At 44.2% G+C, this 15,811-nt stretch overlaps 1 protein-coding gene across 3 annotated transcripts in view; it reads right to left on the reverse strand.

Annotated features, from left to right (window-relative positions):
* The window catches only part of KDSR (3-ketodihydrosphingosine reductase), a 31,565-nt gene extending 23,765 nt beyond the window's left edge, over nt 1-7,800 (reverse strand). For 2 of the 3 annotated variants that reach the window (XM_059706286.1, XM_059706285.1), the window contains exons 1-3: nt 7,578-7,795; nt 3,791-3,880; nt 1,501-1,557 (exon numbers count right to left, since the gene is read on the reverse strand). In XM_059706286.1, coding sequence (XP_059562269.1) covers nt 1,501-1,557; nt 3,791-3,880; nt 7,578-7,688 — 258 coding nt within the window. In that variant the 5' untranslated portion in view covers nt 7,689-7,795. Of the gene's footprint in view, nt 1-1,500; nt 1,558-3,790; nt 3,881-7,577 lie in introns of all 3 variants that reach the window. The other variant, XM_059706287.1, reaches the window with a different exon arrangement.
* Nucleotides 7,801-15,811: the final 8,011 nt, after the last annotated feature.

Below are 15,811 nucleotides of genomic sequence, written 5' to 3' on the forward strand. Positions count from 1 at the left end.
CTCCCGTGTTGACACTGGCCATCATGCTGAGGTGCAGACAGAGTATGTGTGTGGGTGGGCATGTGAGTACATCAATGATATGCACCCACGTGTAGTGTGGGTACGAGGCGGTAGAAAGAACGTGCATGCACTGGGGAAGGCTGAGTTCCAATCCTGTCCCTTTATCAACTTCCGAGCAGAACCTGGGAAGGCTGCAGTGACCTCACCTGTGCAATAAGGGTGTCAGGCACGCAATGACCAAGATCTCTCCCAGCTCTAAGAAACCATGTGTGAGAAATGAAGCTGTGACATGGGAAGTCAAAGAGATGAATAAAGAGACCAATGGCTGCAGGGTTTTCAGGCAGAAAGTTTGAATGATATAAATTCCATCCAAATGATATAAATTCCTAAGGAAAGGAAACACCCCTTCGAAAATGTGCCCTGGCATATTCCAGACTCAAGGGATTGCCCTGGACTTTATCCCTGTACCATCACACAGAAAACAACTGTTTAAAAAGGGAGCAGGAATCATGGAATTAATTTTTAAACATGCTTTTTTATGCAGGATTGGATCATTTACTATACTAGTAAATAAAACCTATGCCACAGACAAGTGACATTTTTTTAAATGTTAATAAAAGTTATACATACTAATAAATATATATATATGTGTGTATATATATATACTCCATTTTATCTATCAAACAATTCCATAACCCAAAAATATTTTTATTTTTTTATTTTTTTAATATATTTTATTGATTTTTTACAGAGAGGAAGGGAGAGGGATAGAGAGTTAGAAACATCGATGAGAGAGAAACATCGACCAGCTGCCTCCTGCACACCTCCCATTGGGGATGTGCCCGCAACCAAGGTACATGCCCTTGACCAGAATCGAACCTGGGACCCTTCAGTCCGCAGGCCGACGCTCTATCCACTGAACCAAACCGGTTTGGCCCAAAAATATTTTTAAATGCCCCCTTCCCCTTAAGTGTTGGTATCAAGTTGATTTAAATAAAATCATTTTCCAGCAAAGCATTTTGTTATTTTGATGGTTTGTGTGTGTGTATATGTGTTAGAGTCTATGTTTTTTGTGTGTTTTTTTAAATATATTTTATTGATTTTTTAGAGAGAGGAAGGGAGAGGGATAGAGAGCCAGAAACATCGATGAGAGAGAAACATCGATTCAGCTGCCTCCTGCACACTCCCCACTGGGGATGTGCCTGCAACCAAGGCACATGCCCTTGACTGGAATCGAACCTGGGATCCTTCAGTCCGCAGGCCGACGCTCTATCCACTGAGCCAAACCGGCTAGGGCTAGAATCTATATGTTTTTGTCATAATCAGAAATTCCAGACAATTCAAGCAGTTTCACCTTTTTCACAACAGTCTAGTATGTATTTTAATTAGAAAACTCTCACATCTTCCAGTAAACTATTCAGAACTGAAGAATCCCTTTTTTCCCTTTATGCACCTGTGTTGATTCGTACAGGAAAGGCATCAGGCAGACAGTGGTTTTACCTGTTTGTCATTAATACAGTGCTTCTCAATTTCTTTCTTTGCCTGCAGCAGCCTCTCCTGAAAGCAAGAAAGAACTATTAGTTCTGGCGACTGTCTACTCATCTGCTTGTTTGTTTAAAAGGAGAGAAAAAGTAATTATTTGTGTAAGTACTCATTAAATTCTAGAAAACACAAAGACAGCACCTATGTTGCGCAGGGATGGGCCACCATCGACAAAAAAAAAGAAGCTGCAGCATACGCTAAGCTATGGCTAAGCAATAGCACGTTTTTAAATTCATTGTATAGAACGATAATAGAAAAATAAATGAACTTCAAAAATCCCAAGAGACAGTATTAATTGTTGATGGGCACCCTATCAGTTCTCATCAATGTTTTGATCTGACATTTGATATAAACAAGAATAACCATGTGGATATGAAATTAGGGTACATGTGATTCCATGTCGAGAGATCGCCCAACATTTCCCTCCTCTGCTATAAAAGCAAATATAGAAAAATCACTTTTTAGATGGACCAGGTAAATCCATGCCTGGCTACTCTCACAATTACTCTTTAGACCAGCAAAGCTGTCCATGGAACAGTAATTCTTCCAATAACTCATTTTGCTTGTTTCACTCATTTTCAAGAAGACAAATACTGGTCTACAGTGTCTTCCTTTGCTCTAAAAGATGCAATTTAACCCTTTGAGTGCCAACCAATATCCTAGGAACTAGGATTGCTAAAATTGTCAAGGCATTTTTGCTGATTTTACAGCAGTTTAGGAAAAAAATTATGAATCGCAAGTAAATGAAGTTACATATTCAAAAACTTAAGGAAACCTTTACTACATTGACATATTTAGCAATATCATCATCACTAATAAAAGCAGACTTAGAACTGGATGCCATTTCAAAGCTTTGATAGGGCTCCTGGCACTTTTGGCGAAAGACAGGAGAGCGATCGCGCTCCCCGGCACTCTAGGGGTTAAATACGTCCTGACAGCAGAAAAGCACAAAAGGGAAGGCAATCCTTTGGAAAGACACACCTGTTTTCTAAACATGAATGTGTCTGTAATAAAATAATACTGTTCTGCGAATCAATATATGCACAACCCAACTTTGCGAAAATCGGAATAAAATATTTCATCAGCAAATAAAGGACTTCTGGAGGCCAGAAAGCCCGTCTGCTCCTCGTTCACCTCCAGGCACACAAGGACCACACAATGAGCTTCTGAGAACCCAAAATGCAATGCGGGCCTCCCTGCGCCTCTTTCCATCTGCCTCGAGTCAAATACAGGCAATGTTTAAACCTCACAAAATGCCTTTTTATTGAAGTCGTGTTTCCACTCCTGTAAGGTGCATCCATGCCAAAGCAAATGCACTGTTGTAGAAGTCAGCAGTATACCTCTTATGTTTATCCTGCCCTTCTTGATCTTAAAAAGAAACTGGATGTCCAAGCCTAGTTCTGCATCACGTTTAAACGTCCCCCAGAGCCCCTATGGCCGGCCACTCCCACTGCAGCCTGCTCACCTGTGCACCCCCATCTGAGCAGTCACGGTACTCCTGCTCTCCCTTTGCACAGGGGCATCCCAGTGCCCAGGCACCGACGCCACACTGACATTCCCATCCCCTCTAGCATCCCCTTCCCATCGTCACTCAACGATGTCTGAGCACCCGCTGTGAGCCAACTGTGCCGGGCACAGAACCATGGCAGCGGACAACACAACCCTGGTCACTTCCCCCACCCCACGGAGAAAGGGGGACTCCCCCACTGTTTGTGTGAACAGAGTGGCACTGCTTCACAGGGCATGGGAGCAACTTTGGCAGGAACAACAGACCTTGTATCAACTGAACACAGAAAAACAGGTGTTCTGCTCAATTGCTGGGGAGGAGTGAGATTCCTCAGTGCGGTCTGGTTTCACTAGAGATGTATATCACGTCATAAGCAAATGAGAAACATCTACATATCCTATCAGTGTCACCAATGCTCCTGCCGGCACCCCCAGTGAGCAGAGGGCCCTCCAAGCTTCCTGTGGCCAGGTGTACTGCCTAACTTCCTCTTGGCCTCTCCCACCCCAAAATCAGCAGCGTCCATGGTGTTGCCTAATCGTTGATGGCACTAAATCTATATTTGTGGAGCTGGTCTGGCTTTGACCAAGAAACTGCCCTGAATATGAGAAATAACCGTGGTTCGGGAGGCGTACCTCAAACTGGAGATTTCCAGCGCAAGTGTTGACACCAGGACGTTTGGTACAACCTCTTTGATTAATTTAAAGTTGAATGAGTTATTAATAACGTACCTAGAAGACTTACCTCATTTCGTGCAACCAGAGTTATGAATGCGCCTTGTTTGTAGCACTCAATAGCAATGCACTTTCCAATGCCACTGGAGCCTCCTGTGACCTAAAAGTAAAAAAAGTCTTCTTAGCACCTGGCATTTCCCTTCTGTTGAAAGTTCACCTAAAATAATTATGATGGGCTCTAAAAACCAACAGAAGAACTAAATTTTTAGCTACTGTTGCTTCTTCATCCCAGACTTTATGAGTGCAAACATGGAAGATTGTACCATCAGCAGGGCCTGCTGTCATTGTCCCCAGCACTGAACTATATATACACTGCACACCTATACCCTTTCCTGAGTTCACTGGAGGGAAAGTGTCCTATAAATCTAGCTAATAAATAATACATTAGCCCTAAGTGCCCATCAATAGATGAGTGGATAAAGATGTGGTACATGTATACAATGGAATATTACTCAGCCATAAAAAAGAATGACATCTTCCCATTTGTGACAGCATGGATGGTCGCTAAGTGAAATAAGTTAGACAGAGAAAGACAAATACCATGTGAAAGAGCATTATATAAAAATAAAATAATATAAATGAACAAAACAGAAACACACTGGAAGATGTAGAGAACAAACTCATGGTTGTCAGCTGGGAGGAGGGTTGGGGGACTGGGTGAAAAGAGTTTAGGAATTGCGAAGTACAGATTGGTAGTTACAGAACAGTCACGGGAATGTAAAGTACAGAATAGGGAATAGAGTCACTAATGTTGCAATAACTATGTATGGTGCTAGTGGGTACTAGGATTATTGGGGCATCACTTGGTAAATTATATAAATATCTAACCACTATGCTATATAGCTGAAACTAATCTATATATATAAACGGCTAAGTGACCAACAGTATGTCCCTCCGACTGTACGTCCCTCTGACCGAACGTCTCTCAGACCGACCAGCTGGTATATATGACGTGCAGTGGCAATTTAAAAATAAACGTTGACTCGCGCATGTGCAATACATATAAAGCTCTCACTGGCACCAATCTAGACAGAGTAGGAATATTCCTACCTGAACCCGTTTTCAGACATGGTCAGTTATATGTGCTTTCTCTCAAGTTCGAAGAGCATGTGACGTTAAAGTTAAAGTTGTAAATACTTCATCACAAGGGAAATTAGTCATGCACTCTGAAAGTGTTTTTACTCTTAATGTGGTATACAGGGAGATATTAGAGTACGTTTAATCCTGCCTACCCTGCAGGGGCCAGCTCCAATTTCACTTCCTCCAATCAGCTCTTCCTGTCACTCAGTTCCATCCTTTACCCGTCACTTCTATCTTGTGCAGTTACTTACGTACATGTCTTAGTCCCCCTGCCAGACTGTAAGTCCCTTGAGGACCAGTACCCACTCCAATTTACCTCCCTCATTCCTAGCACAGTGCAAAGCATAAGCAGTTTCAAAATAAACACTTGCCTACATTCATTTGCAGAATGGTGTATTGTGCTATTCCTATGAAAGATACAATGACAAGAACACTTTTAAGTAAGATTTCCTATTTGTTATTCAATGAATGAACGGAAGTTATGGAGAAAATGTATATGCTGTAAAGTGCCATGTTGATATTAGCTGTTGTTATTATTGCTGTCTTTTTCTAGACTGTAATAAGTAAGCTAGCTGTGTGAAATTACCGCACAACAAAGAACTGTTCAACCTGATCACTTCTAAGATTTTTCCATAAGAACAAGAGTAAGACTTCAACTTTTGGGTCATGCTTCATGGGAAACTAAACCCCCAAGCAAGACAGCTAATTCTTAGACGGTACCTAAGAATAAGCCATTTCTAGGCTATAATATTCTGAAAGTTATAAGCAAATATGAGAGATCTTCAAGATGGCTGAGAAAAATGGTAACTGTGCACTGAGTGGCCTGACAATTGGTAAACAGAGCCCAGATGTGGGACACTAAAGATAAAAGTTTAATTTCCTTTCTTTATCATTCCCTCTTACTATTCATTGGAAATTCTATTTAAATGTTACTAACTTTAGTCACACCCCACCCCTCTTATTGAAGGCAAGAGGGGGGAGGGTGTTACAAGGAAAGTTGCTCCCAGCCATCTCCAAAAAAGGGAAAACTTGATTTTCCAGTACACAAGTCAATTAAACAGCTTTTTAAAAACCAGCTGATGTACAAGAGCACATACCCTGTAAGATGTCTGCAATTAGGGAGATAACACTAGTATGTAAGAATTGTTCTAAAAAAAGAAACAATAAATAATTATGACCTAGTCTGTTCATGCTTCCACATAAACAACCATGCCAAACGCCAGCTCCCTCTCCTAACACCACCTGGTCTAGTCCTAACAAATCTCAAGAAAAATAATGATGTTTTCGCTCTCCTTATAACATTAAGGAGGACAGATGGTGACAGATGTGAATTATTCATGTCACCCTCACATCAAAACTAGACAGTGAAAGTAAGAGATTCCTCTTGGTCTCTCCCAGGCTTGTCTGTCACCTTACCCACCAGCCGCCTGCAGCATCATGGGGCGGAAGGAGCAGAGTCAAGGTTAAGGGAAACTCTCTTAGAGACACTGACTCAAATTTTTCATCAATGCATTTGGCTTTCCCTTTTTCCAAGTTATGCTCTGCAAGCATAAGTTCTGAAAGAATCCAACCTTTAAAGCCATGCGATGGTGGCAGAAGTTATCACGGGGATGGATGTGACACCTTCAGGATTTGGCATGACTGTAAAGTTTTGCTCCTCTCTCTTTCTTGCTCTCTCTCAAAGAATTTACACTCATCTATCTTCCACATAGGGAAGCACAGGAGTTGGAAATTCACGAACTGTTTTACAAAAGAGAACTTAAAGAAAACACCTTTTCTCATCCACGAAGCTGGTCCGGATTTAAAGCCCACGACAAGAAATGACCATCCTGTCCTATGGCACACAGCTCAGTGGGGAGGCTCGAGTGTGTCACCTCGGGCACCAGGAGGATCTGTGCCACCAGCTTAGTCCCACCCATAACCTCCCGCCTCAGTGTGCACCCGGGGTGGGGAAATTCAAAGCCGCCGCAAAAAGCGAGGTGCTGGGCCCAGGGAAGGTGGCATTCTCAGTTTAAAAGAAGTGCTACACCTGAGGAATCTTGGAAGGCACGAGCTTCCAGTAAGAAACAAACCAAACCCATCCACCGCCCTTTCACTCCTAGATGGCCGCCAGGTGCATCGGACTCCGATGCTGGCACCGGGTCGCCCAGGAACCGCCATCAGCCGACCCCAGGCTGAGCTGCCAGAGAAACCAGCAGTGTAGACCGGGCAGAAGCGTCCCGGCACCTCCCTCCGGCCAGGGCTGCCGGCCCACTGGGCTCGGCCAGTTTCCCCCAAGTGAGTCACCCCCTGGATGCCTTTGGCAACCGCTCGGTCCGCCTCTCGCACAGGCCAGCTCCCAGCTCCCAGCGCCTCTGCCCCTCCAGGCGGCAGGGACTCCCTTCCCCGCCTCTCCCCCCACCCCACCCCCCACCCCGCCCCCGAACACGGTGTCCTTGACAAAGTTGCTCAGCCTCTCCGTTGACGGACTCGTCGGGAAAACTGAGGACAAAAACAGCCCCATCCCGGGGATGCGCCGGGGTCACCGAGCGGCTCCAGCCCCCGGAGCACCGGGAGGAGCCAGCTGCGGCGAGGCCGGTCCCCGAGGGCCTCCGCGCGGCCGGCGCCAGGTGCATGGCCAGGTGCACGGCGGCAGGGGACCCGCGGTGGGGAGAAGGGGCGGGCCGGGCCGGCCGCGCGGGCCGGGAGGTGGCGGCGCAGCCCGGGAGGCCACTCACCACCACATGCGCGCCGGGCAGGGCGAGGGGCTTGGGGCTGATGAGCGGGGACAGCATGTAGAGCAGCAGCACGAACGCCACGAGGCAGGTGCCCACCAGCAGCAGCATCATCGCTCGGCCGGCGGGTCGGGGGCGGGCGGCGCCGGGATCACGCGCGGCCGCGCTGCAGGCGCCTGTGTTTGGGTCCCGGGCGGGCGGCGGCCGAGGGGAAGAGGCGGAGCCGGCAGAGGGCGCGACCGCGGCGGGGCGGCGCCACCAGCGGAGACGCGGGACCGGGTGCGCGGCGCCCGTGGCGTAGGCCGGCCCGCAGCCTCCCCCGGTCCCCGCTCCCCCGTCCCCGCGGCGCCCCCTGAGCGCCTCTGCGCGGGCGCGGTGAGCGCGCTGTTTGGGTGGCGGGTGCCTCTTGGGACCGCGGGGAGCCGGTGCCCCACCTTCCCGGTGTCGCGCCGGGCGCTGGGCCGCTCTAGGCGTGGGTTCCGGCACGTCGCCCAGTGTCGCCCAGCCCCGCGGCCCGCCTGGCAGGAGCCACCCGGGCTCGGGCTGTGGGGCCCGACCCTGCCGGCGCCAGGAAGCCCGGCATCAAGCTCTGAAATCCCGGCCTCCATTTAGCAGGTCCTAGAAAATGGTCACAGCCCATTGTCCCTGTTCAGAGGAACGGGAAGATCTGAATATGGCATTTACGAAGTCACTCAGATGGTTCCATTTCGTTGAGCTGAGTTCATCTTTTTTTTACCAAAGCAAGGTTTAAATTAAAAATACATACATACATACATACTTACATAAAAAGGTTGTGATCTAATTCACATCCCGATTTAAAGTGTAAAATAAATGTATTTACTGTACCCAGAGCTATACAACCTCTCCACAATTTTAGGACATTTCATTACACCTCCCTCACCCCCAAAATATCCTGTTCCCATCAGCAGTCAATGCCCGTTAGACAATCACCAGTTTTTGTGTCCATAGGACTGCTTATTCCAGATAAACAAATGGAATCATACACCAGGTAGCCTGTTGTGTCCAGCTTCTTTCACTTGGCATGTTTTCAAGGTCCATCCATGTTGTATCATGTATCAGTATTTTGTTTTTTATCAACAAATTGTATTCCATTGTGTGGACAGACCACATTTCATTTATCCAGTCAATTGATGGGCATTCAGGTTGCTTCTACTTTAGGGTTTTGTTGTTGTTTTTTTTTTTGGGGGGGGGGGGTTGTTGTTGTTTTTAAATATATATTTTTATTGATTTTTAGGGAGAGAGGAAGGGAAAAGGATAGAGAGATGGAAACATCCATGAGAGAAAGAGAAACATCATCAATAGGCCGCCTCCTCCACGCTTCCCACAGGGGGGTGAGCCTGCATCAGGGCATGTGCCCTGACCTGGAATCCAACCTGTGACCTCTTGGTTCCATGCTCAACTGCTAAGCTACACTTTGGGGCTTTTGTGAATAATGCTGCTGTGAACTTTAACAACCAAGTTTTTGTGAGGACACATGTTTTCCTTTATCTGGGGTATAGACCTAGAAGTGTAATTGCTGGCTCTTGTGAACGGAAAAGGGGTTCTACATAAAGTAACCTCACAGGGTGATCTGGTCATAAATCCCAAAGTGGGCAGGTCATGGTGGGTAGTCACTCCCAAGAACTTCTTTAGTAAAAGGCTTACCTTTGCCTTAAGCAAGCCCTGTCTGTGCACCTAGGTTTACACACCTTTGAAATGGTATTTTTAGACCCTCTTTCTAAAGCATGACCTCAAGAGAACACATAATCTCCTTAACTATGCTGTAACCCAATCCCCCACCTTGCTTTCTCCCACCTTCAGATAATCTTGCTTACTTCTTTAATTCTAAATGCACAGAAGCTGTAGACTGTCATTTCTTGGAAGCATTTATCTTGGTGTGTTGGGATCTGGCTTCCAGGCTTGTCCTCTGTTTGGCTCAAATGAATTTTTATAAAAACTGTCTACACGTTTGACCATTTTCACATCGACAGTCTTATAACTGTTTCACCAGAACTGCCAGACTGCCAAAGCAGCTGAACCATTTTACATTCCCACCAACAGTGTATGAGGATTCCAATTTCCCTATATCCTCAGCAACACTTACCATCTTTTTAATTATAGCCTTCCTAGTGGGTGTGAAGTGACATTTCATTGTGATTTTGACTTGCATAAGGCACTCATTTTTGTTTGATTGCTTGCCTTTCTTTTTTGTTGTTATTTTTAGGAATACTAAGGAGCTCAGGAGCAAAGGATCTGAGTTTTTCTTCTTTATTCACTTATTACCCTGGATTAGCCAAATTACAGGGATTGAGGGCATAGGCCCGATGACTTCTGACACCAACTGTAAGTTTGGGCAATTCCTAAACCACCTTCTGTTTTGATATGTCCCTAGAAGGGTTCACAGAACTCACTGAGAACTGTAATATTCATGGTGATCAACGGTTTACGACAAAGTCAGCTAAGGAAAAATGTGCATGGGGCAAAGTATGGAAGGCTCTAACTGCACAGCTTTTGTTGTCCTCTCCCACGGAGTCAGGACGTGTGACCCTCTCAACACTAGTGTGTGACAATTTGCATCAAACTCCTCTGGTGTCGAGAGATTTTTATTGAGGCTTCCTTATGTAGGAGTGATTGATTGCCCATATGGCTAAACTCAGTCTCCAGGTCAAATGATATTGCATGATACAAAGCTTATGACATGGTCGATCTTTCTGGCATGGCCAGCCCCTACCTTAAAATCCAGTTTGGCTAGCCCTCATCTAAACAAAGACACTTCTATCAGGTAGGACATACATCACTTCCCAGAAGCCAAAGACAAAGGCCGGACCTTGGCTTTGGGCAAGGCCAATTCTTTACCACACAGGCCACCGCCTGGTCTTTGTTCAAAGCTCTCCTACAAATAAACACATGCCTAATATCTGGAGGAGACAGTGTGGAGTAGGAGGCTCTTAACTCAATTTCCCTAAGGATTTGACCATGAATAACAGCACTGTAATCTAAGACAGTAGAAAAAAAGGACAGTTGAGGTGATAGGAGAAAGTGTAGTCACAAGAACTAGTCATGCTAGGATCCGCCCCTACTCCTCCTCCAGCTCCCCACAAAAAGTGGAGGAATCTAGTGGGGACCCTCCTGCTGAGTGTGAGTGCACGTTCAACAAGACCTGTAAGTCAGCTCTATGACGTTTATCTTCCCTTCCTCGGTTCAACTGCCTGTTTCAATTCTCTATTAGACCTTTACTCTGAGGATGATGTGCAACATATGTCCATTACATGTGCTTACTACCTCTCTGACCACTGTCGGACTCTATGGGCTATAAAATGTGCTTCTAGGTCCGAAGAAACATAATTCAGTCGGAATCGGTATAATATCTTCTGGCTCAGGCCTTTTATAGCATTTTGAGCATTGCATCTACCTCTGGGCATGCAAAACCCAGTCCAATCTGTCTACTCAGGTCAAGATCTACTTGTAACCTTCCAGGGCTAAAAGCATCCGTCTGCCGCCAACTCTGTGTCACACCTTCCCTCTGGGGAATCTTGCCCATAGTCATCGGCAGCCTCTGTCATTTAAAAATAATATTTTTATTGATTTGGGAGAGGGAGGGAGAGAAACATCAATGATGAGAGAGAATCATTGACTGGTTGCCTATTGCAGGCCCCACACTGGGGATCAAGCCCGCAATCCAGGCATGTGCCTTGACCAGGAATCGAACCATGACCTTCTGGTTCATAGGTTGACACTCAGCCTCTGAGCCATTTTTGTTGGCACAGGAAAGTTACTGATATTTGGTGACCCAGAGGGAACAAGAGGACTATGTCTAGATTCATCCCATCTCTGAATTGCCATAGCCCCACATCCGTTCATTTCATGACCCAGGTGGCCACCTCAAGTGAGCACACCAGACTATCCACTTGCTGGTTCCGATCGCCTTGCAGTCTTTACGAGGTTCTGATGACCAGCAACAGGCCCTACTTTAATGTACCCCTTGAGTTTCCATAGTGATTTCCATACAGCCACGTCCCCTACAGGCATCCGTTTCTCATCGCCCTTTTACCTAACCATATGGCCAGGCCATTAGCTCGTGCCCAGTTGTTTCAAAACCCAAACATAGGGACTAACAGTATGTAATCCAGCCAACTAAGCTGGTTTGTTTTTACCTTCTTCAGAGTGGCAGCCTTCCAAATTGGGTGCTGTCCACTCATTCACCTTGAACCTGACATCCATAAACCACACAGCTCTTCTTTTGTTTGATAGAGAGCTATGCATAGGACACAGCCCAAGTGGCCAAAGTCGCTACAGGCCCAGCAATTCCTCAGGGGGCTCCAAAGTCAGCCCTGGAGTCTATCTACTGTGAACACAGTTCACCTCTTTCCATTTCCTGGTAGCATGTTCCTGCAAAACCGGTTCCATTTTATTATGAAACTCTTTTGGGCACTGCCTTCCCCATTAGAGTGTTTCTCTAACATCACCAAAGATGATGTATCTCCAACTGGTTCTGTCTCTCTGGGGAACTCTGCCTAATAGAGGAGGGATCCTGGGCTTAAATGCAAAACTATGAAACCTTTAAAAAAAACACATTGGATTTTAAAAGCATGAAGACTTTGGTCAGTCCGGGGGACAAAATAAAAACCAGGTCACTTATTCACAAAAAGCTAGTTTCAGATTTCTCCACAGTAACATTCAACGTGAGAGAACAATAATACATCTATAAGAGTCTCAAGGAAAGAATGGTGAGCCAAGCAGGTTTTATATCCAGCTGATCTGTATTTCACCCATTGAACATGGAATAATTAAGGAAATGTTTTTCCCATGAGCGCTTCTTGAGGGAAGTATTAAGGCTATTGTCTTAGTCCATTTGGGCTGCTGTAACAGAACACCATAGACGGGGTGGCTTATAAACAATAGAAATTTCTCAGTTTTGGAGGCTGGAAAGTCCAAAATCAAGATACTGGCAGATGTGGAGATGTAGCAAGAAGGAAGTTTCTGAAAGCCAGAAACAGAGCTCTCAGCAGAAACTGAATCTGCTGGCACCTGGATCGTGGACTTCCAGCCTCCAGAACTGTAAGAAATGTCTGTTGTGCAAGTCACCCAGTCTATGGTGTTTTGTCACAGTGGCCCTAGCTAAGATCATGCCATTAAATAATTTCAAATTTGTCATAAACGTTGCAGAATCCACACACATTACTACTTCACTAAACCTATTTTTCACCAAAATGCAAGGAGGAAGCAATGCATTGATTGACAGTCGGGCACAAACTCCCTATCAAGGTAACTACTCGTATTTCAAATAAAATGAGTACAAGTATTTTGGTGTTCATTTTTTCATAATCAATCCATCATCATCCTTAGGTACCATTTGCCACATTCAGGATAGTGTTTTGTGTTACACAAAAAAGTTCAGTTGAATTAGTATTATCTCATAAGTTAAGATTAAAAATTTCCCTGGCTGATGTGGCTCAGTTGAGCACCATCCCATACACCAAGGGGTCACTGGTTCAATTCCTAGTCTGGGAACATACCCAGGTTGTGGGTTTGATCCCTGTTGGGGTGAGTAAGGGAGGCAATCAATCGATGTTTCTCTCATATCAATGTTTCTCCATCTTTCTCTCTCTCTCACACACATATTAATGAAAAACAGTTTAAAAAGATTAAAAATAATAATGTAGACTTTACTTACGCAGATTAGCTTATAATGTAAAACTCAGTTAAAAAAAAAAACCCACAAACGAAACAAAACAGGCTTGCAACTGGGAAAGGGCAACTCTTACTTATAGAATTTAAATTAATAAATGTAACATTTATTAATGTAAGGAATGAGAGAAACTGAAAATCACCATAGAACACCAAATAATAATTGCTGCTATAAGCAAGAACGACAGTGAGTGGGTAAAAAATTATGGAGAAACAGAATAATGCATACTCTCAGTGGATCTTCCCCCAAATAGTTACCAAATACTGTGTAATTTTAACATATACCCACAATTCTTCATTTCTCTCCCTCCAGGAGGGAGGCTTAATTTCCTTTTCCTTCCATGAAGGCAAAACTTGGCTGCCGAAACCGGTTTGGCTCAGTGGATAGAGCGTTGGCCTGCGGACTGAGAGGTCCCAGGTTCGATTCCAGTCAAGGGCATGTACCTGGGTTGCGGGCACATCCCCAGTGGGAGATGTGCAGGAGGCAGCTGATCGATGATTCTCTCTCATCGATGTTTCTAACTCTCTATCTCTCTCCCTTCCTCTCTGTAAAAAATCAATAAAATATATATATAAAAACAAACAAACAAACAAACAAAAAACCTTGGCAACTAGCTTCTGAAGGACAGTGTGTAAAAGGAAAAATAGTAATTTTCTGTGGAAAGCCAGCCCCCCGCGACACCTTATTAATCACGAGCGAAGGTAATTAACATCACTGAGAATAAGATGTTGATATTGCCGAAACCGGTTTGGCTCAGTGGATAGAGCATCAGCCTGCGGACTGAAAGGTCCCAGGTTCGATTCCGGTCAAGGGCATGTGCCTTGGTTGCAGGCACATCTCCAGGAGATGTGCAGGAGGCAGCTGATCGATGTTTCTCTCACATCGATGTTTCTAACTATCTCTCTCCCTTCCTCTCTGTAAAAAATCAATAAAATATATTTTAAAAAAAAGTTGATATCATGTCCCCCTGATTTGATATGCTAGTAGGGCACATCACTTATATGGTGTTATTCTCCCAAATTCCCAACCTTAGTCTAATTAGAGAAGACATCAAACAAACCCAAATTGAGGGGCATTCTTCAAAATATCTGGCTAAAACTCTTCCAGTGTCTCACGTTCAAAAATAAATAAAATAAATAAAACACTAAAAAAGTGTCTCAAGTTCCTGAGAGGAAAGACTGAGGCAACATCACTGAGTAGAGACTAGGAGATATGACTAAATGCCATCCTGGGTTGGTTCCTGAAACAGAAAAAGGACATTAGTGGGAAAATTGTTAAAATCAAAATAAAGCAGTAGTGTGGTTGATGGGATTGTGCTAACGTTAATTTCTTGGTTTGATTATACCATGGTTATATAAATGTTAACATTAGGGAAAGCTTGTAAAAATTACACAGGAAGGCTCTACATTAACTTCCTCTTCTGCCCAGTTGTTCCCTCCCCTTTCTGTTCACAGGTGTTGATCTGTAGTGAACATCCTGACCCCAGACTCCACCTTTGTTGGCTCCTGGAGAATCCAACTTGTAACAACACATATTGCCCAACACATTCCTGACAATTTCCCTTCTTAGGTATTATAAAATCCAGATGTAGTTTGTACTTTCCTCAAATTCTTCACATTTTATTTACATAAAAGGTAAAATAAACCTGGTTAGATTTTAGGCCCAACTACAAAAAAGCTTACTTTCGGTGTAAGTCAAGAATCATTTAGGATACCCCTGATGATGACTTTGTTGCTACTTGTGCTAACCAGTCCTGCCCTGCCCATCAGCAGAAGCTCTTTGCTCAAAGGCTGGAGAGTAAAATAACGTGTGGTGACTAATTTGATAGGTTTAGAAAAAGAGAGCCTTAGCTAAGTAAATGGGACCTTATTTCTTGTAACTCCAACTGTGCTTTCATCTATAAATACTGCAGGATGAGACGAGGGTGAAGGGATTGAGGCACTTACTCAGGCACAAAGTTTAAGGATAGGCCAAACAATTCAGTAATTAAGATAAAAAATATTTTCAAAAAATTAAAATTAATGCAAAAAAAAAATCCATGATGAGAAAAACATCAAAATTGTAAAAGGCTTTCTTAATATGACTGAATGAATAGCAGAAGTTGGTAATGGGGTTACATCCCTACTGCTATTACCCTCATTGTTGGTCTACATAAATTGTGATTACATTTTTTCCTAATTTAAAAAATGACAAATATACATCACACCCATTAAGGTGGCTAATATAAAAAACAAACAAACAAAATGAAACAAAAATGAGCAATAACAAGAGTTGGTGGGTATGTGGAGAAATTAGAACCCTTGTGTTTCCTGGTAGGGATGTAAATTGGTGCCGTCACTTGGAAAAAAATTTGGTGGATCCTCAAAAAGTTCAACACAGAATTACCACATGATCCAGCAGTTCTCCTAGGTGTAGATTCAAAAGAATGGAAAGCAGAGACTCAAAACAGATGTAGTCATTTTAAATTATGTTTTGTATCTAATCATTGTGGATAATATTTCTTCCTATACAGAAGACCCCAAAATAAAGAAGCATACACAGAATACAG

Source organism: Myotis daubentonii, chromosome 8, assembly GCF_963259705.1.
Source record: "Myotis daubentonii chromosome 8, mMyoDau2.1, whole genome shotgun sequence".
In the NCBI taxonomy this organism is placed as follows: Eukaryota; Metazoa; Chordata; class Mammalia; order Chiroptera; family Vespertilionidae; genus Myotis; species Myotis daubentonii.